The sequence below is a fragment of the Gasterosteus aculeatus genome, chromosome 17, assembly GCF_964276395.1.
Source record: "Gasterosteus aculeatus chromosome 17, fGasAcu3.hap1.1, whole genome shotgun sequence".
Classification (NCBI taxonomy): domain Eukaryota; kingdom Metazoa; phylum Chordata; class Actinopteri; order Perciformes; family Gasterosteidae; genus Gasterosteus; species Gasterosteus aculeatus.
Genome location: NC_135705.1, coordinates 14,815,750 through 14,835,962, shown reverse-complemented (window position 1 = coordinate 14,835,962; position 20,213 = coordinate 14,815,750). Strand labels below are relative to the sequence as shown.

Below are 20,213 nucleotides of genomic sequence, written 5' to 3'. Positions count from 1 at the left end.
GTCCAGACGGTGGCAGAAACGCACCGTCACTAAGATGGTTTGCCAACCGCCGATAAACACCAAAGAAGAAGAAGAAGTTGAACACCACAGAAGAAGAAGCCCCACTCAACTATCGACGATCAAGAAACGTGGGGGAAATAAAATGACGTTTGTTACATTTGTCTGGCGTTGGAACGGTCGATGTTAACAGGCATTTGGTAAATACAGGCCGATGTTCGCTTACTAGCAAACGCATCCGATAGCAGACAAACGATGGGAAAGCCGACTGTGGGACTTCCGCCAGAGATCTGGATCCACGTTTTGAGGCATCTGTCCCCGGCGGACCGGTTTAGTGTGCGGGCGTCCTGCAAGTACTTCAAACATCTTGTTGACCAAAGAACCCTTTGGAGAGACTGGTCAGTAGTTCTGGGTTTCCAACGCGGGGCTTACAACAGTCGATTCTGGGCCACTCTCCGCCGCAGAGGAGTCGCCGGTGTGGTGATGAGGGGCACCAAAGCCAAGGACTGGAAACAACTCGCCCTGTTCCTTCCTTCTCTCACCACAGTGGTAATGGACCAGAGCTCCCACGCCAGCCTCGATTGCATTAAGGACTTTACTAATCTGAAACGTCTGGCTATTAGAAGCAGCAGCACTAACCTCTTGCTCGATGCTTCTACGGTTTATCACCCACAGCAGCTGACCCAACTTAGCATGTGTGATGTGAAATTTCCCACCGCAGGTCTGGATAGATTTGTTTCTGCTCTATCCCAGTTTACAAATCTTACATCTCTGGTCTGTCATCAGGTGGGCATCTTTGAAGAAACCATCTGGGTGATTCACTCGATACTGAACTGCCTGCCAAAGTTGAAGCATCTCTCTTTGTCCATTGTGCAAAGACTCTTCGCCTTTTCCAATATTTCAGGACCCAAACCCGGCCCTGTAGGAGGAGCTGGTTCCCCAGTCTTGTCCAGTTTGGAGCTTATCCACTGCATAGATCATTCATTACCAGAAGATGTAATGAGGCTGATGCCTGGCCTTAAGACTCTTGCTGTTTACTACAGGTGCTCAAATCAGGAGACGACAGAAGGATGTCCATCACCTGATCGCCATCCACTGAACACATGGCTGAGCGACCTCCCTCAACTGTCCACCCTGGTCATTGCCAAGGGCCCACCTGTGAAGAATTACGTCTCCTCCATTCCAGCAACAGTGACCAATCTTACACTGTGTGCTGTAGGATTGTCCTCAGAGGACATGGCAGCTGTAGCAGTGCAGGTCCCAAATCTCCTGCACCTTCACCTAGACCCCTGGCCCTCACATTTGGGAGCTCGCACAGCTCAAATCCCACATCTTTTTCCGAAGCTCAAAAGCCTTAAACTCCGCCATGAACATGTACCAGAAAGAGATTTCTTACATATTCACCAGCTGCAGGATTTGGGATATTTGGAGATTCTGGATAGCAGCCCGCAACTCTCTAAGCTGGCTGGGAAGCTCCAAGCGCTCACAGACTACAGACTTCAGGTCACAACGTCTCCTCGCAGGAGAGATGTGTTTTCATGTCATTGTGCTTGTCAGGTGTATTGAATTACTGTGTTCAAGCAGCCAGTCCGACGGGTGACATGTTTCTTTCCCTGATCATCATGGATCAAACGTATTAAGTAAAGCATTTACTTAAAACAAAACCACAGACTTCAAAATCCCACAATGCTCACTGAGCTGTATCATATGAGTAATGTAATAGCCTGATGAGAAATAAAGTACTTGTTTTATTTGCAGCGGTCATAATCATTCAGTAATCAGAACCCAAATGTTTGGCTTGAGAAAATTTAATTTGTTTCACAGGAATGTCTCCATTTACAATTGAGTTCACTTCATGTCTATAAGGCAGTATAGCGTAAGCACATACATATGCATGGGGCAAAACAGGGAAATTCCTGTTCAAGTCCTCCTGCTATTTCCAGTCAATCTGAATCAGCTACTAGTTTACTATCTGGCGGTGTCCATCAGCGTAAACCTTTGGGTGTTAAGATCCAACACGGCAGATGAAGCCTTTGAATCACTTTTTGGTTTGTTCTAACTTACGTCGTATCTTATAAAACATGATCCTTCTGGAGGGTTTGCAAAAATAATATTGAAACGTATATCGTTAACGGCATAGCGAGACGTGCTGTTGCATGTCACTTTGATCACTCAATATATTTTTGCAAAAGACCTTTATTATGAAAACACAGACCGGAAGTCGCATTGCGTCGGAAGCGCTGGAGAGTAGATGCGCAGCAGTAACAGAAAAGCGTCCACTATGGCTGAGGTAAGGTTTTTATTGTTGAGGTGGGCTTGGGGAGTTTTTCGTTTTTGAAGATTAACACGTGTTTGGATAGCTAAATTCGTAACGTCAACATGTCTACGGTGACTTATTGGTTTGGATGGTGTTGAAGGCTGTCTGGCCATACTTTCCAGCGCCGTTGACGCACCAGCAAACGTGAGCTAACGTGTTATTAGCTAACTAGCTAAAGTCACCACAGGCCGATCATAGTATTTCATTCATTTTGATTATATTGTAGTATTGTTTCCCAATGTCACGAGTATTCTGCGTCAACAATGTCAACATCCCATATGTGATCATTTGTGTGGTTAGTTTCACGGAGTAAAGCCGCCAGACTGGTATCTTTCATGAAAGACTGGCTGGATTCTCTAATGCTAAGGAAGGAGCTTCAATGCTTCCCTACTTAGCTCCTTTAACATAGGAATCACAGGACTATGCTCTAAGAAAGTAAAGGTAATAATTCCGTTCCACAATTCCTATATTATATAATTATATTTAAATAGTGTCATATTATTCGGCCGTTCACGAGAAATAACGATCATGACCGAGAAACGCAGATCGTGTAACGTTAATTACCCGTTAACATAGCTCATTTATATTGACACCAACAACACATGGACGAAGGCATCTTAAATGCAAATCTTTGTAGTACATCTTCGGAGAAATTGTAGTTTCGCCGCTCCAGACCAACGTCACTAACATGCGTCTCCCGTCGCATCATGGTTACGTGGCTTGGTAAAAGTGGAGTAACATTCCCTAAACAGCGGTTTTCTTTTTCTAAATCCTCATGAATTTTCATAACCATATTTCCCTGAGGTGAAGGAATAGTGCTCAGTAATAAACTTCAAGGGGTCTTTTTTTTTGATAATTCGAATCCAGCCACATTAAATATTGATTTATGTTCCAGACCCACAGTTTGCAGGACCTCCGGCAGCCAGCTGTCTCCTCCAAGGTGTTTGTCCAGAGAGACTACAACTCAGGGACAATCTCCAAATTCCAGACCAAGTTTCCCTCTGAGCTTGAGTCGAGGGTATGTAAGTTATAGTGTTTACGCAGATGCCAAGAATGTTAAAAGATTGTGTTTAATATCCAAACTGTTGTTTCAGCTTGATAAGCAGCAGTTTGAGGAAACAATCCAGACTCTCAACAACTTGTATGCAGAGGCAGAGAAACTAGGGGGGAAGTCTTATTTGGAGGGCTGCCTGGCTTGTCTAACTGCCTATACAATATTTCTCTGTATGGAAACGCATTATGAGAAGGTAAAGACATTTTAATGTTATGCTGTGTTTATCGAATGCTCATCTTTTTAACAATGCATGTCCTAAATGTGTGTGCTCCTCTCTGTGTGCAGGTGTTAAAGAAGATTTCTAGGTACATTAAGGACCAGAATGAGAAGATATACGCTCCCAGGGGCTTGCTGTTGACCGACCCCATAGAGCGAGGCCTCAGAGTCGTATCCTTCTGCTGAAATATAGTAGTATGCACCAGGGTAGAAAAGTAATGAAGATATACTGATGTAGACTTACACGTGTTGGTGATGTTGCTTGGCTCCTCTAGTAATATTTAGATCTACATTCTTTGCTAGGTTATTCTTTGACATGTGGCTAATACACTAAATCTAAAACTAAAAAAACAAACAAATCTTTTGAAGCTAGGGTTGGTTATGTTGAGAGAAGAATAAGCTAGATTTTTAAGAAATATATGAAATATTTAGTCCGGTTTTACCAACTAATTTCCAAAGAAAGCAGCCAGCTCCACTAGCTCCATATTTATCTAGAAAGTTGACAGGTCAGTAACTGACAGCCTGTCCTTCCAGGTTGCGCTTATCAAGAATGTTAACCTATTACCAAGAACGTAAACAAACAGACCTATTGGTCGCACACACAGGTGTCAAGCTAGTTGCTTTTAAAAGACTGGCGTGGACATACCTGCCTGCAGAGAGCAGGCAGGTATGTAAGTAGGGAGACACTCATGTGTCGGGCTTATTACAGTCCTGTAACAGCTACAGAGGATGTCAGTGCATTTGGCTTATTGATTTCAATAAATAAAAGAATTGTACTTTAAAAACCCCAGCTTTTAACTCTATAAATAAAATGTCAATGTAGAGTTGTGTATTTCTCTTAACTTGCCATCTTCTAGGTTGAAATTACCATCTTTGAAGACAGAAGTATTGGTTCAGGAAGATAAATAACTTTGGGTATGGAGCCCTTTGATAGATATTTAGAATTTGGTCCTCTGTCTACAAATTGCTGTTTTAGCCCCTAACCCAAGATATTGGGGTTTTATTATTAAGTGATCTGATTATTGAATTAATTAATATAAGTCAGCTGTCCAGTTTGTTTGTTGTAGCCCCGGTCAAATGGATGACTGACCACTTTTAATTCCATGATTTCATATTGATCACTTATTAGTAATACTTACTACTTAGTAATTACGTTACTAATATCCACTAGTCAAAACACATTGTCATAACGATAGAATCTTTATCGTCTGTACCCGTTGACTATTCATGATAGAATTTTCCTCTTTCCTTCTACCTTTCTGTATAGGCTGGTGACCCTGGCCAGATATGCATCATCCGTCTGGCAGCACATATTCAGATGTTTGTTTCACCTTAATGGATGTACTGTATATAATTGATCTAATCCCTTTCGCCATTATTTATAAGTAATCTACTCTTTCTATCCTTACATGGAAATGTGCTTTCATGTCTTTTTACACATGCAGTGATGTATGAAACATGTCCTAGTTGATCAAGACCGGTATTTATGAACTGTGCCGTTGTGTTAAATGTCATGTTTTGATCATGGTAAATATAAGTGATTTCACTTGTTTATGTATTCGGAAATAATTAAGAATAAGATTATGCATATAGCCACCAAGAACTGTTAAGAAAGTGGTTGGCACAGTCTGTAAATGGTAATCCTGTTATGGGCAGTGCTCCTCAGTGTTGACATGCTGGTTGTAGCCTTTATTGAGGCTATTGTTTTCTTATCAGTGCATGAATGTGACTTTTCTTTTTTGGATGGGGGGTGTTGTGCAGTCATGTCTTGTGAAATATGCGCTTGAAATTTCTGAACTGGATTCATGTGACTGAAGACGGAGCATGTATACTGTTAATACCTCCATCACAATGTAACAGCATGACCTGGTAGATTTCTACCATCTGCGTCATAGTGCAACATCACTAGATCTCCAAAGTCACATTCAAGTCCTGTTGCAGGTTTCTCATAAGATGAACCATCTACATTGCAAATGTCAATGTCCCCTTTCTCACAATCGCCACAGAAACCTTAAACACTCAACACCACAGATGATTGATTTTGTTGGTGTTTGATGCAGATGTTATACTTTTCTTACAAATATTGTTCTTTTTTTAATCTAAATAAATGTTTTTCCTGCCTGTAAAATTAGTGTTCCTTGTGTTTGGCTTTAAATAGAATAAGCAGTAGCATTTTGTTTGGGCAATGGGTTCAAAGCCCAGCATTTGATTAGAATATTTATTACCACTCAAATAATAGTTGCGTTTTAGCAACGTCGCTTTTATTTTGAAGAATTCCGACCGGATATTTTGCGGCTTCTGAGGAAACACAAAAAACATCTGCTTCCGGAACGATTACTAACGTTGAATGCCGCTGCTTCTACCCCTGAGTTAACTTGGTTACGGTCACCAGTCAAATTCAAAAGAGTAAAGCGCTCTTCAACCACTCCGGTAGGCACGACAACTGAGAGCTCGGGCGAACTCGCGCTGGACGGCTCACGAAGCCCATGGCGGCAAATCACTTTTTCTCTCGCGAGGCAGACTTTTGCTCTCGAGCCCGACTTTTGCCCGTGAATGTTTGATTTGCTCGCGCGCATGAACCTGATATGCGCTCTCGGATGTTGGCAGCGATTCGCCGCATAGAAGCCCCATAAGGTTATCCAAAGTCTGCTAGCTTTGTTTTGAGTTGTTCACGTGCGGTTTACGTAATAAACATACGCACCGTGACCAGCTAGTTGTGACCAATCGCTTGAACTCACGTTAGTAAACCGGCATCATCACATCGTCACGTTACGTTTTCAAAAGCCACGGCTGCTAGCTTACGTTACTGGCCGAGATGAATTAGCATTTGGCTAAGGGTGATTCTTCTTCCTAGATCATCAATACACCGACTTCTGCACAGGACCCGCCCTCTCTGCTCACCATGGCCTTTCCTTGTTTCGATGGCGTTTATCTTCCGAAGGAAGAAGCTGCATTTCTTCATCAAGTCAATGATGAGCTGGTAACATACCAGCAGGAAAACGGCGACCACAGGAGGTAAATGTCAAGTTGGTTTTGACGCTGCCTCAGTGGAGGCGAAACTATCATTTGTACCGTTAAGCGTTAGTAATGGACCACTGCAGAAACAGAGTGCCGCTCTTTCATTCATTAAAACGTGCACCATGTCGTCACACACTGTTCTTACATATAAATTAACCCTGTAAGCTGCAGCAATAACGTAACTTTCTTTTCAGTTTTACAAAAAAAAAAACTCGTGAGACTAGTCTGCCTCTCAGTACATGACCCTATGTAATGTTTTTAATTACAAAGGCGATGGTTTGTGTGTGACTGGCTGTGTTTGTTGTATTACTGTAATTATTTATTCCCATGCAGTAAAAGGCCCCCCAGTTTCCTTGTATAGAACCTTTCTTCAAAACCAAGTTTAATCTTGAAAATCGGTTCCCTCCGTGTCTCTGTCTGTGTTGACGTGCCCTCTGTGTCTCCGTCAGTGTGCTCCTGTTCCCTCCTCTACCGAGCAGACTGCGATACCTGATCCACAGGACCCTGGAGGACCTGCCGGGGCTCACCACCTTCTCAGTAGGGGGCAGCTGGTGCCGAAGGGTGGTGGTCTGCCACTCTGAGATAAGGTCCGGGACAGACAACATCTTGGTTATTAGATGTGCTATCAACCACTTTGCTGTATTGCTTAGTATGTGCTGTTTGTCGTTTGTGTTTCTTTGTCTTAGTTGAAATTGCTGCCATACTTTAGTGGAATAAGCCAAGATAAAACTTTTAGTATTTTCCTGTAGGCGTGTGGATGAGCAAGCCGATGATTGGGAGAGCCACGACAGCCTGTGTGAACAGCCCCTAAGAAACCGGGAGGAGACGGGTGGCGACAACGCCAAGCCCAAATCTTCTATCTCATCGCGAGGCCGAGGACCTAAGAGGCCGGACAAACCCCTCTACATGCCACGAGCCGCTCGGGAGAGACTCTCCTTACAGAGCTCACAAGACCCGTCGGGAGAGCATGGGTTGCCCGGTCCAGCCTCAAGTAGCTTCATTAGCACTTCGTGTGACTCTTCTTTCTGTACCGAAACGGCAGAAAAAACCTCAACCACATCCAGACAGGAGTGTCCCCTCAGTGTAGCGGAGGGCATCTCCCACCATGCTGGTGACAGTTCAGCAATCTGTCCTCAGGAAGAGGAAGAAAAGCTGCTGACTGTGGATGAAGATGAGCCCCTAGTCTGGCAGAAGACAATGTCCTCCTTCAATGACATGACTCTGGAGGAAGATGAGACGGGCAAGGAGGACGAATGCACGGACTCAGACGATGTAACTGAAGAGGTATGCCTGCTGTTTTTTTTCTTTCTTAATTGTTCATGCATTTTACTGATCTACACAGTAATAATCGCGTGTTTTTTCAATTTGTTGTTATTTGTTGTTTTTCATATTACACATTAGCATCACAAATTCTAATAATATGTATTTTTCCTGTCTTATCAGATCAAGACACATCTAAAAGAACTGGAGACCATTTCCATTCAGCATGTTCAGAATGACTACTCCATGTATGAGAGTGTTTTCATCATCCCGGACAAGCTTTGCCACGTGATCGAGATCTATCACTTTCCCCCGACTTTCAAAACCGATGACCTCTTGGATGCTTTCGCAGACTACAGGTGCGAGCATCAAGTTTCCATTGTATTTCACCAGGTCACCGTCTTGCCATTTATTCAACTTCAAATATATATCAGAAATATTTCTGCAAACACAATAACACAAACTAAAGCCTAGTTTATGCTTCTGCGTTTTCAGAGCGACGCAGACGCAAGACCCCCTTGCGTGTCCCTTGTGTGCCTTTTCACACCTCCTTGCGTCCTTGCGTGTGCCGACCCATTTTTCTAGACAGCGCACAAGGCCGATTGGTCCGCTAACTACATCCTTTACGGAGTCTCACATTTCCGCTTTCATAGCCGATACCGCCATTATTAAAACGAAGAATGTTTACGAGAGAACGGATCAGATTGAAGAACTTTTGTCGGAAGAAATATGTAAATATGACCGTTCATACAAGCCGTCATTGGCGGGTTGTAGAAGCGGGTTGGATTCACAGAGGGAGATCGCCACAAACGGCGGTTTGCCGGTCGAGAAGTGCACAAAGTTGTGGAGGAAAATACGGGATAAACGTGTCCGCGATGAAAAGCAATAGTTGCGATGCACGGGGCAATAAAGTCTATGATAAATAAATAAATAGACGTGACTCTCTAGGTCGTCTTCAACAAAAACACGATACTCCGTGGATTGCTCTGCAACACACGCAAGCCTTTTAGAACCATGAATTGAAACGAGTGCGTCGACGCAACGGCGCAGACGCAGAAGCATGCGCCGGCCTTTAGTGTGAAAACATCCTGTATTTCCATTGTGAGGTAATTTGAGCTCTCAGACAAATGGTCCAGCTACCAAACTTCATTAGTGCTGCTCCGTATTTCACAGTGATGGTGGAATGAAGATTGAGTGGGTTGACGACACGCATGCCCTGGGGGTTTTCTCCAATGAGACGGCAGGTATGTTGTGCTGAGATTGAGGTTAAGAGAGGAATGACTCAAAAGATTGTCCTAACATATAGCAATGTCACGTGCAGCCATCCAGGCGCTCTCCATTTGCCATCCATTGCTGAAGGCCAGAGCGTTGAATGAAGGGAGTAAAAAAGCCAAAGGGAAGGCCGTCAGACGAGCAGGTAGGTGATTCATTGTAAAAGCCCTGTAGCTGCGTGGAATACATATCTGTTCTGAATCTCTTCATGTCTTGGAACCCCTTACGTGGTATTTTGTGTTAATCCTGGAAATTCTCTTTGCTTTGCCATCTTCCAGAATTTATCCAGCCAGTAAAGGAGCGTCCTCGGACCGACTGTGCTGTTGCCAGGCGGATGGTGACCAGAGCGCTTGGGATGCAGGGACGAGGCCGAAGAGGGCAGCGATATTGAAGGGAAACGCAACCCCTCTTCGCTTAAACAGGTGAACTGACGCGAGTGACAAAGGGAAGTTCTAAGCATTTTAAGGTTAGGTGAGGAGTTTTAACTACGGTACTGTTTGACTTACTATAACCAGCACAGTGATTAGTGAGCAGAACACTTAACTTGGGATAGCACAAATAAAACTGTGACATATTCAGTACTTCTGCAATGCTTCCCACACAAAGACTTTCTATTAATACGTTTCAGCAATTCAATTTTGAACTTGCATTCACCAATATTTATTTTAAAAATGTAAATACTTTTGCACATTCACACAAGACATATCCAGTCAGGCAGCAAGCAACAATCACTCTTTTAAAAATGAAGGATCCTTGAATTTGTGACAGAAAAACCCACAACTAGTTCACAAAACAATGACGAGACATTTTCACCTACATTTGTGGCTTTTCCACTACATCCACCATGTTACCATAGTCCCTGACGAATAATGTAATAAAACTCAGACATTGATAAATAAGCTGAGGGGATGCACACGTGTGTCTACTGAAACTACCAAGATAAAAAAACGTAATAAATAAAACACTTTCAAAAACTAGCTCAAGTATGTGGAACACAAAACCCTGGTAGAAGAAAGCCTATTCACGCTTATTTCTTGCTATTGAGAATGGAACATGTTTACAGATTGACATAAAACACTGCAGGAAACAAATCAAAGCAAGCAACTAACTGGTGAGGAATTCCCTGTGTTCAGCACTGAAGGAGCCTTGACATTACATTTGAAAATAAATCTAGGTAGCATGAATTACCATTTTGGTTTAAAGCATGTAATACTTGCAAAAGCAAATGCAATTTAAATTCAACTGTTTTCGTGGGGGCATAGTGTCCAAAATTCAGTTGTAGCACCAAGTTTAGTCCAACAGTGGACTATTTATATGCTTATTACAGCAGACAGAACATGCACGTGAATGTGTCATCTAATTGGGGGCTGGTTTGAGACTTTTCTTAAAGTTTGCCTTGGAAAAAAACTTTTGGCACAGTACACAACAATAATAATAATAAATTATTTGGCTGCAATCCTCCCTGACATCTCCCCGGGTAAGCACCAAGTCACTGACGGCAAAGGCACCACGACATTAAGCGATATGGACTTTTGTACAGCTGAATGTGGTTAATAGATTTTGCAAGCAAGCAAGCAGTTCACTTTGCCACTGAATCATTGTCCGCTCTACCAGTTGAGCCCTGATCCCAAAAAACAATCCAGCAATCCAGGCTCCAAGGAAGCAAAACGGCAAAGCTCCCTCTAGTGGTTGTCAAACATCAATATAAGTTCTGGCTGCGTCGTCTTTCCTTGTTCTAACTGTGTGACACCTGGTTAGTCAGCAGTCCAGGGAACATTTCCTCTGCGTCTGAACTCCTGGAGCCACCTGCGAATTCACACAGGGAGAAGATGAGTGAGAAAGATGCTAACCATGTAGCATCATAAAAACAAAGGCAAATATTGTAATAAACGGTAGTGTATTATATCATTAATCACGGTGGTCTATTTTCTACAGGGCAGTCCAGCCCAGGTCGGCCCCCCGTTCATTGGGCCTCCAGATGCTCCACAGCGGCCACAGACAGCCAGCTGATAAAGAAGAGCATGACTACGGTCCAGCACGGTTTGCCTCCTTCTCCGCTTGGTGCAGCATGTTTCGCACGGTGAAGAATGGCACCGGCAAGAGTTGACTGTCACACATCAGCAAAATCCACACTGCTGAAGGGTGTTTGTGCAGGACGCTGAATCACAACACGCCCCACAGCCTCGAAGTTGCTGCTGTAAATCTGAACCTGACCTCTTTGGTCATTATTGATGTAGTTCCAGTTGTTTACTGATCAATAATCACAAAGAAAGTAGATTCCAATGTAAACAGAAATGCCCAATGGAGAAAGCAGGAGAAGATCTTAGCTTGTTTTGATTTAAACTTCAGTGTGTATCAAGTGATGCAGGACGGTTGCATAATTCTAGTAAGTATTGAATTCCTCCACACATTCTCAGGATTTGTTTGGAACTTTTGTTACAGGCAGATTTTTATATAGAGTTCAGTTCAAACTGACATCCATTAATATGAAGCAGATCTGTTAAAAAGATAATTTTAATTATAAATTCAAAAGCCAGCCAGACCCAGTCGTAAGAAAAAACACTGGAAACCCCAGAGTTTGTTTAAATTGTTGTTAACAATTTGTTTTATCATATCTATTGTCTTCCACAAAACTACCGTGGGATTGTTGCCTTAAAAATAATTGAAGTTGTTACTCACTCTACATGACATAACTAAAGTTTAAGATTTAAGGACTTGGAATGTTTGACCCTTTGTACCCGTTCTGCATTTAGTAAAATGAAGAAGTTGAGGGTTTTGTGTTTTTGGCAAAATGAAAGATTTCCCTGAAATTCAATTGGCTGATGTAGGAGTGACAGGACTTCTTCTGTGGTGTGTACTTATGTCCACTAAGTGTAGGATTTAACTGCATCCGTTGTGTCATTTTAAGTAAAAGAATACGAATCGCATCAATACATTCTCCAAGATCCCATAAAATATATAAACCACACATGTTTTTTATCTTTATTGTCTGTATAAGTTTCAGTGATGTAACATTTGGAATAAAGAAAGGAGCAGTGATTAAAGGAAATGAAGGTGTGTTTTGAATGCCTCTACGTTGGTAGGTTGCAAGTTAAATGTTGACTATCTTAACTAAGCTTTAATATGAGGATGTTTAGATCTATCAGATATCTAATTGTATCTAACATATTTCAGAAACCGTATTTAAATCAACATATTCAATATTTAGCTTCAACCCTGCAGGGGAACTCTTGCCATCGTAGCTAATAAGGTCCTGAACCCAGTGTAGAAAGCACAGTGCTGCGTATAAGGTAAGGGTCTCACCTATCTGACAGTTGTACGTCCATATCCGTTGTCCGTCGTACCGGGAGCGGCACTTCATAACGTTGTTGGTGTAATCGGATTCTGCAACCTCATAGTTTGGGTTTATCACAACCTGGGAGAACAAAAAAAACAATGCTCTGTCTGAAAGAAGCATTCTCTTTTCCTTACAGTTTGTAAGTGCTACTAAGGACCGATAAAAATTGTTTTAGTGAGTTTCACTGCCACAAAAAAAAGTCAATCTAGTGACTGGAAATGTAACTGAGGTTCTGTGTCCTTCAACAGCCGCTGTTCGGTCTCATGCTCAGGCTGAATAACAGACCCGAGCCGATGAGGAGACGTGGGAAGTCTTGGTATCTGTTTGGTCTATTGGACCATCTTTCCAGAAGCAGATGTTTGGTTTTTCACTGTGGCCAGACGAACGCACCTGGAAGATGTAGTCGCCAGGCTTCACGTCCGTGATGTCGATCCACTGACAGTCGATGTCGTGCCTGTATGTGTCCCAGCAGCCAACTGTGATGCCTTGTGCCCCGAAGTTAGCGCATGCATACTTCTTCTGGATACCTGTGTACAGTTTGGGCATTGACATTTAAAACAATTTTTTTTCTTTTCTTAAACAATATTCTCTTTATATGAAAGCGGAATCTCGCTAAACCAGAACTTAGCAGGATTCGACACAGAGCCGCAGGGAAGTGAGACTATTTACCCTCGTCACAGTGAGTGTCCTCCAGACAGAAGCTGGCTTTGTGTCCTTCTGCAACTTTAGTGCCATTTAGGCTCAGCAGGTCATAGTGGGTGAAAACCTCCATGCTGTGGTAATGTCTGGAATGGACGAGACAAAAGACAACGTCCTGCATGTGCCTATGTTTAACAACCCCGCAATAACACACATGCTCCGATCCACGAGGACCCACTGAACAAAACCACGTTTACAGAAAGAGCAGGCCGACTGGTGGCAAAGACAGATTTCATTCAGTTCAACAAATGCAGTTTTCAAGGTTTTCAGGTTTCAGACGCCCCAATATGATAAAAGCAGCAGCAAACTACAGCAGTTCTTGAGGTCTCACCTGTGACACTCATGCCACACCCAGGAGTGGTGTGCCGCCCGCGGCCTGAAGTCTGACAGCCCGTTGTTCTGGATCTGGGAGGAGAAGCGGAGAAGGCGGCGGTACGAGTTGGAGTCCGCTGTCTCAGCACTTTTGGAGAGACAGTGTTCCTCGTGGGCACACTGCAACGCGTACATGGGCCTGTCCTCCAGGTAGGTGGTCTGCTCCACAGCCTGGGCACTGAGGACCAGGTCCGGGGCCACTGGGAGGGTGAGAGCAACCAGGGACAAAGTGGTTAAGACCAGCATTCATCACAGAAAAAAAGAAAAAAACCCACAATTAGCTGTAGGGCAAAAACTTTTGACAAGATGTTTAAAATACTTTATCCAATAAGAATGTTGTAAACTTCTTATGCATCGGCAAATTACGGTATTAACTTTGAATTCAAACCATATTTCTGTTAAGTTCATAGACTTCCTTTGCGGCTGACATGTCAACTCGCCACGATAGGAAAAGTGCTAATGACACCAATGATTGGTCAGTTCTTTAAAGTAACTCCTGACAAAGGGACGGCGAGTCATCGCTGACAACACCAGGACCCTGAAACTGAAGCAGCTAAACTTTAACAGGTTAAAGGCATTGATTTGATAATTTACACATGTGTTTTTCCTTCTGTGACATTTCATCAAAATAAAAAAGACGGTTCTGAATGTAGAGACTAATTATTTCTTACACTGAGTACAGGAGACGCCCGCAGCGAAGCGTCCACCTCCTTTGGGACAGTGGATGTGTTTCCCGTGATGTAGACACTGATCCAGAGTGTACTCAGTCCCTGAACATCGCACTCCACTCATCAAGACTACGTCATCTGGGGACTCTCCTTCCCAGTACCATGTTTCCTGATAAAAGGGAAGCACAGAAATGTTAGTGTCTATTCACAGACCAGGAACCCAACATTATATGCTCTGGCATTTCCCAGGTCATATACAGCTTTGTTTTTTGCTTTCAGGTCTGAGGACTAGTGAAGCCTCGTTCCACCTTGCAACGCCTGGAAAGTTTGTTAATTTAAAATATCCAATTATTCTAAATCTGAAAGAAAACGATACAACCTAGTTGTAGTTTTTTTCTTGTGTGATACCATACTACACAACAGAGGTATTGTTATCTTCTGGGCAGAGCGAGGTTTCCCCGGGCCTCCTGCTATTGTGCTATGCTATGCTAACTGGCTGCAGGCCTTATCTTTACAAATATCATATAGACACGAGAGTGGTAAAAATCTTCTCATCTGACTCCTTGCTAGAAAGTGAATTGGCCTAATTTCCAAAATGACATTTAATTTAAATCTGACTTAATTCAAAGTAACAAGCTTACAATATAAACGCTCGAGCCAGCTGGACTCAGACGGATGAAGATCATGTTGCTCAAGCTGTTTTGGATAATTGTGTGGGAAGCTTTTAAGCTGAAACATTATCTTAATTTCCTTCCTGTATTTCATTTGCAGACATGTGGGCGACTGTGGGTGAGTGGGGAGCACGGTCGTCCTCCAATCAGAGGGTTGTCGGTTCGATCCCAGGCCCGGCTAGCCTGCATGTCGTTGTGTCCTTGGGCAAGACACTTAACCCAACATTGCTCCTGTAGCTGCGACTACAGTGTGTGAATGGTAGTTACTGATGGCAGGTGTCACTCTGTATGGTTCTCCTGTCATCAGTGTATGAATGGGTGTGAATGGGTGAATGATGTCATGTAGTGTTAAAGCGCTTTGAGTGGTCAGAAGACTAGAAAAGCGCTATACAAGTACAGGCCATTTACCATTTACATGATCTGAGTTGTCCCAAAGGGCACATAGATAAATCACACATCCCACACACACCTAAACACACACACACACACAGCGAGGGGAGCTCTGCTGTCACAGTGCTGACTCAGCCTCATTACAACATCGTGCAGACCACAATGAAACCACCTGCGAAAAAAGCCCACTCATACTTTCCCTTGGCGTCATCTTCCAAGAAGGTTGACGATTCACGAAAAAGACATTGAGCTGAGGGATGTGGGAGAATTGCTGGTGGGCTGAGGAGAGGGGCAGACAGCAGTATCATTTGCTGGGGAGGTTTGCGTGCTGGAATGTTAAACTGGAAAGTGTCCCTGCTCTGCCAGGGTAATAATGAGAGAGCAGACCTACAGTGTATTACTCCACCAACTTACTGAAAGTGATAAAGAGACATGGTACTGTGATAACATGACCTGGTTATTTGACTTGGCACTTTATTATGTTTTTTATAGAGCAAATGATCTACATAAAATCCAAGTTGGCCAACACAGTGTTGACTAAAGGGGTGACTGCAAACAGACTCATTAAATGTGCATTTTAGGGAGATAAATAGTCAGCAACATATCGAGTCCAAGTTCCACTACCCTGTTATCAACAACTGTCCCTGTGATTCACACACACTTTCCGACCTTTCCGACCTCACACATACAGACCTATATCATCCGAAACAACAGACACAACCCTGGTTTCAAAATAGAAATATATAAAGAACACATGTTTTTTTTTTAACTTAACTTGCCTCTCACCTTATGACATCACTGGGGGAGTCCTTTAACAATAAAGACATGAACTTAAGCAGGACATTACTGTGACATGAAGTCATACCACACGCTTTAGTGCTAGAAAGCTCCACTAAACTCCACTAAACAAACATCCCATAAAAGTTTTCCCACCACTCCTGCTGAAGAGTTTAAAGCTAAACTCTTCAGCTAGAAAGTTCTAACCTCTTTTTGCAGTTCAGATTGTTAAAGTGAGAGTTAATGGCACACACACACACACACACACACACACACACACACACACACACACACAAACAAGCGCACGTACATACACACACATGGACATTAACATGGGAAGTGCTGCAACAGTGGTTTCCTCTCATTTTATGCATACGATTAATTTTCATTGAATGTCCAAGTTCATCAACCAAGCTTTATTTTTGTTTATTTGTTTAATTTAACAGGGACCGTGTAGATAACTGTGTTGAAAAACCCATTTTGGCCACAAGCGGCTACGGCCCCCCTCTACCAAACATATTTCGGCTTTCATTTCTCTACAAACACAAGGTGCATATATTACGTGATGACATTAAGGTGTTGACAGTGTTGTTTACACCTTACCTGGAAAGCATGGCTGGCAAAGCCCAAGCCGAGCTGTCTGCACACCACCGTGGCCTCCATAGTCCCCCAGCTGTCGCTGCACACAGAGCCCCACACCGCAGAGCCGTTCCTCTCTGCCAGGACCTCCACGCGGCCCTCAAAGGGATTACGGCCGCCATTTAACCGGAGCTAAGGACAAAGATAGACAGACGTTTTCCTCCAGTTGTGTACAAATATTATTCATACCATAGGGATGCAGAGAGGTCCTCACTCTTTTGTTGAAGCCCATGTCGGGGACATTGCACTTGAGTGCCGCGTCTTCTTCGTGGCTGCAGCCCAAATCGTGACGGTTGAATTGGCACTCAGTCAGTGACTTTTCAAACCCAGAGCATTCAACCTTGTTCATGTGGACCGGCCCAGTCCCTGCAGAGAAACAAACACGGGCATCGTGTTTAATTGTCACTTAAGCATTTGAAAACCAGTTGGAGCGTGAGCATGATGTACAGTAAATTACAGACAATCACCTTAGAAGAACTGCCCACTATTCCTGAGTAAAACTGCATCAGACATCTAGACAGATGGTGAGATTTCCTGTTCTCTAGAATTCACAGCTGCCACACAGTCAGCTATGTCTAATGGAAATTACACACTTAAGGCATGTGAAAAATTAAGTTTCCATAATAACATGTGCGTGTGTACTCTCTCCATTCTGGTTTTCTTCCCATGTGACTGAGCAGGAATGTCTCTAGTGATGCGAGCAACAACCGGACACCAGGACGGACAGACAGCCAGCGGAGAAAAACACAGTGCTGCTTCAATCAGTCAGTCAGTCAGATCTGACTGATGATTCAAATTAAAAGTAATATATGTACATCTAACTGAATAAATGCAACACACAAAAATACAAATATGTTTGTATCCTTTAGTGAAAGGCATAGGAAATGATAGTCATAGAAATACATTGTATAAGAACAAAGCCTGAGAACAAATTCCTCATACTAATCTGTAATCACCTACAACTATCATTTCCGTTATATTCTTATTTAGTCCACTTCAGTGACTTCTGAAACGGATGGTTAGGTCATAAAGAGATCCATTCCTCAAATAACCTTGTGTTCTCCAAGAAAAGAGTTCCTCCCCTGAAACCCATAAAGGCTGGGTTCTTGCTGCTGGAACATTTTGTGCGCTCTTGTGTTTTGGTGTGAGCGTAAGGCAGAGGAGAGGACAACTAATCCAGTGCACATGTGATTCTTATAAGGCTGTGTGGTATATTACATTTCACAGATTCAGGTTCTGGGTAAAAACATAAGCATTAATATGCTGCTGCATACATTCCCAAATGTATTATAATTCTGACTGAAGGTCTGAGCTGATTGAAGTGAGACAAAAACAGGATGTGGAAAGATGGATCTCTTGTTTCCACTTTTCATTTTCACAGCAGGGAATGAGTTGCTTAAAGTTGTGCCTGATCCTTTTTGGAGTGATAATTGTGAAAATGTCATTAGAGCTAAAAGCCTGGGTGGTATTTAAATGTTATAGTCTACCTGTATGAGGGAGAATGTGTGGCTGCGGTCTCATATGTCAGCGCATGTAACCAGAATAACCCTATTATTTCTTCTAGACTGGAGATCTGTTTAAAAAACACTGCTCACAATATATCTGTTTTTTTATGTGATGATCCTTTCAATATGGATATTTAAGAATTAAGACCAAAGTATGCCCTGAACTATTTAATGGCAAAACTGTTATTACCCCAGTTGTGGGGCAGGCAGTACCATTCAAGCCCGATTCGTCTGTGTTGGAAGATCCAGTTAACACTAAATCTACTCTTGTTATTTAAAAAGAATAGAAAAAAGGGTAAACAATTAAATTAATTTTCTGTACTCGTCGAGGGGGTGTAATCAGGCTGAAATAGCTGTTATTTAGCTCTTTTGTTTAATCATAATATAACATGAAAAAAATAACAATCACATTGTATATGAATGGTTTGCAAGACCTAAACGTATTTTCTTTTAATCACTTTACTCTTTACTCAACACTTTATTTAAACATACCACCATTTACAACTGTACTTTGTGTTATAGTAGTTATATTAATCTGTGGATCATACCTTGTCCAAATTGGGCGCTGCTCATGGCCTCTTTGGCACTACCGAAGCCAAGCTCTCGACACACCACGGTGGCAGCTCGAATGTTCCAGTTGTCGTCACACACCGTACCCCACTCCCCGTTCTTCAACACCTCCACTCGCCCCTCGCCAATCATAGCGCCGCCTCTGAGACGCACCAGGGGTTGCTACGGAAACAATGCACCCAAAGCTAAAATTAATGAAAACGCTGACAATGACAACAGTCGGATATGTTGTTATTTCCCAAAACCACAGAAAGTGAGAAAATGGGATTTAACTGTATTTATTCACCGCAGTAAGTTAACTTTTTAAAATGGATATTATTGCAACGTGCATCTGGGCTGCTTTCTTTTATAGCGTTCAGTAACAATGTAATATATTCTTTATCGTTCATTTCTTGTAATAGGATTTGCTCAGGATAAATAAATAAGTTGCCCATAAATGCTGAAAGTGTAAAAAGAATATCTTGAGGAACACCTGATTTTATCTGGTCTATGTTGGATTCTCATTACCCTTTGTCTTGCGGGGTAAATATAAAATAAGTATTCCCTTGGTAATCTATAAACTATAAACACCACACAGGATCACTGACTATCCAATTGTATACAGATCAGATGTTTAGCATTCGTCCTCTCAAATGTATTAGATGCTTGACTACAGCTTTGATTAAGTAGAAAATGTTGAAATTATAAAGGATGAAGGGTTATCTTATTTGCTTTTGAATCCAGAAAGACTTGGATCAAGAATTAGTTATTGACCTTCACTGTTCTCCTTTGCATGACACACTGCCTACATTCAAACAGTAAGGTATCTATAGAAAATGCATTGAGCATTATAAACACACTTTACGGCAAATATTGCAGTTCTTTTCTCTCATTATTTCAGTATGCATTGTTGTAAAAACAAGAAACTGTACCTCGACCCGATAGGCCTTCCTGTAGCCGGCACTGAGGGTGGGAGCAAAGGCCCGTCCGGGCACACAGCTGACCACGACAGGCATGCCCTGCTCACAGGTGCTGTTGCCCTTCAACTCGATCTCTCTGCCCATCTTGCAGTCTGACAGGTCGGCCTCGTTGCCTGTGCAGTTTACTGAGAAACCCCAGTAGTTTTTCTTACGACGATTGGCCAGCAATCTGGGAGAGAATGATATAATTAAAAAAAACTGTCGCCAAATATACTGTCTGCTTTTTCAGTTCATCCAACCTTTTCTGGTAACCTTTATGCCAAAACCTGCATACTTGAAACATAATTCAGAGGAGCAATCCCTCACAGCAAACACGTTGTATTTTTTGTTATTTTATGTTATTTCATCGTAGCATAGTACACTGTTTAAAGTGAGGAGTTGAACAACGACCACACGGCGCCGTGAAGCTCATGGGGGCGTTGTTGTGTTGTGTGTAGTGCCTTAACACTCCCATGACCTCCATACTTGAATGGAGGTCTTCAACTGAAAAAA

General features: G+C 42.6%; 4 protein-coding genes across 7 annotated transcripts in view; 3 read left to right on the top strand and 1 right to left on the bottom strand.

The window, feature by feature from the left end:
• Nucleotides 1–73: 73 nt before the first annotated feature.
• LOC120835742 (uncharacterized) lies at nucleotides 74–1,754 on the top strand. Its single transcript, XM_040204927.2, has 2 exons — nucleotides 74–546; nucleotides 784–1,754. The coding sequence occupies exons 1-2, from the start codon at nucleotides 253–255 to the stop codon at nucleotides 1,561–1,563; spliced, it is 1,074 nt and encodes a 357-aa protein (XP_040060861.2). The 5' UTR covers nucleotides 74–252; the 3' UTR covers nucleotides 1,564–1,754.
• A 358-nt stretch (nucleotides 1,755–2,112) lies between these two features.
• Nucleotides 2,113–5,712, top strand: LOC120835743 (golgin subfamily A member 7). The gene is made up of 6 exons (XM_040204928.2): nucleotides 2,113–2,287; nucleotides 3,210–3,332; nucleotides 3,409–3,561; nucleotides 3,654–3,755; nucleotides 4,442–4,499; nucleotides 4,852–5,712. The coding sequence occupies exons 1-5, from the start codon at nucleotides 2,249–2,251 to the stop codon at nucleotides 4,487–4,489; spliced, it is 465 nt and encodes a 154-aa protein (XP_040060862.1). The 5' UTR covers nucleotides 2,113–2,248; the 3' UTR covers nucleotides 4,490–4,499; nucleotides 4,852–5,712.
• A 163-nt stretch (nucleotides 5,713–5,875) lies between these two features.
• r3hcc1 (R3H domain and coiled-coil containing 1) lies at nucleotides 5,876–12,183 on the top strand. 4 transcript variants are annotated; one of them, XM_040204925.2, is made up of 9 exons: nucleotides 5,876–6,218; nucleotides 6,439–6,599; nucleotides 7,052–7,189; nucleotides 7,352–7,886; nucleotides 8,046–8,221; nucleotides 9,036–9,106; nucleotides 9,184–9,279; nucleotides 9,413–9,556; nucleotides 11,070–12,183. In XM_040204925.2, exons 2-8 carry the CDS (start codon nucleotides 6,487–6,489, stop codon nucleotides 9,523–9,525), a joined length of 1,242 nt encoding a protein of 413 aa, XP_040060859.2. In that variant the 5' UTR covers nucleotides 5,876–6,218; nucleotides 6,439–6,486; the 3' UTR covers nucleotides 9,526–9,556; nucleotides 11,070–12,183. The 4 variants fall into 4 exon arrangements, 3 of the variants coding, with proteins under 3 accessions (XP_040060859.2, XP_040060857.2, XP_040060858.2); XM_040204923.2 differs by having other exon boundaries at nucleotides 5,878–6,014; XM_040204924.2 differs by having other exon boundaries at nucleotides 5,892–6,014; nucleotides 6,466–6,599.
• Nucleotides 9,771–20,213, bottom strand: part of LOC120835740 (lysyl oxidase homolog 2A) — a 34,305-nt gene continuing 23,862 nt past the window's right edge. The window contains exons 5-14 of the mRNA XM_040204922.2: nucleotides 19,674–19,890; nucleotides 18,741–18,924; nucleotides 16,902–17,053; nucleotides 16,652–16,819; nucleotides 14,214–14,379; nucleotides 13,502–13,742; nucleotides 13,141–13,256; nucleotides 12,862–12,998; nucleotides 12,438–12,549; nucleotides 9,771–10,940 (exon numbers count right to left, since the gene is read on the bottom strand). Coding sequence (XP_040060856.2) covers nucleotides 10,870–10,940; nucleotides 12,438–12,549; nucleotides 12,862–12,998; nucleotides 13,141–13,256; nucleotides 13,502–13,742; nucleotides 14,214–14,379; nucleotides 16,652–16,819; nucleotides 16,902–17,053; nucleotides 18,741–18,924; nucleotides 19,674–19,890 — 1,564 coding nt within the window. The 3' untranslated portion in view covers nucleotides 9,771–10,869. The remainder of the gene's footprint in view (nucleotides 10,941–12,437; nucleotides 12,550–12,861; nucleotides 12,999–13,140; nucleotides 13,257–13,501; nucleotides 13,743–14,213; nucleotides 14,380–16,651; nucleotides 16,820–16,901; nucleotides 17,054–18,740; nucleotides 18,925–19,673; nucleotides 19,891–20,213) is intronic.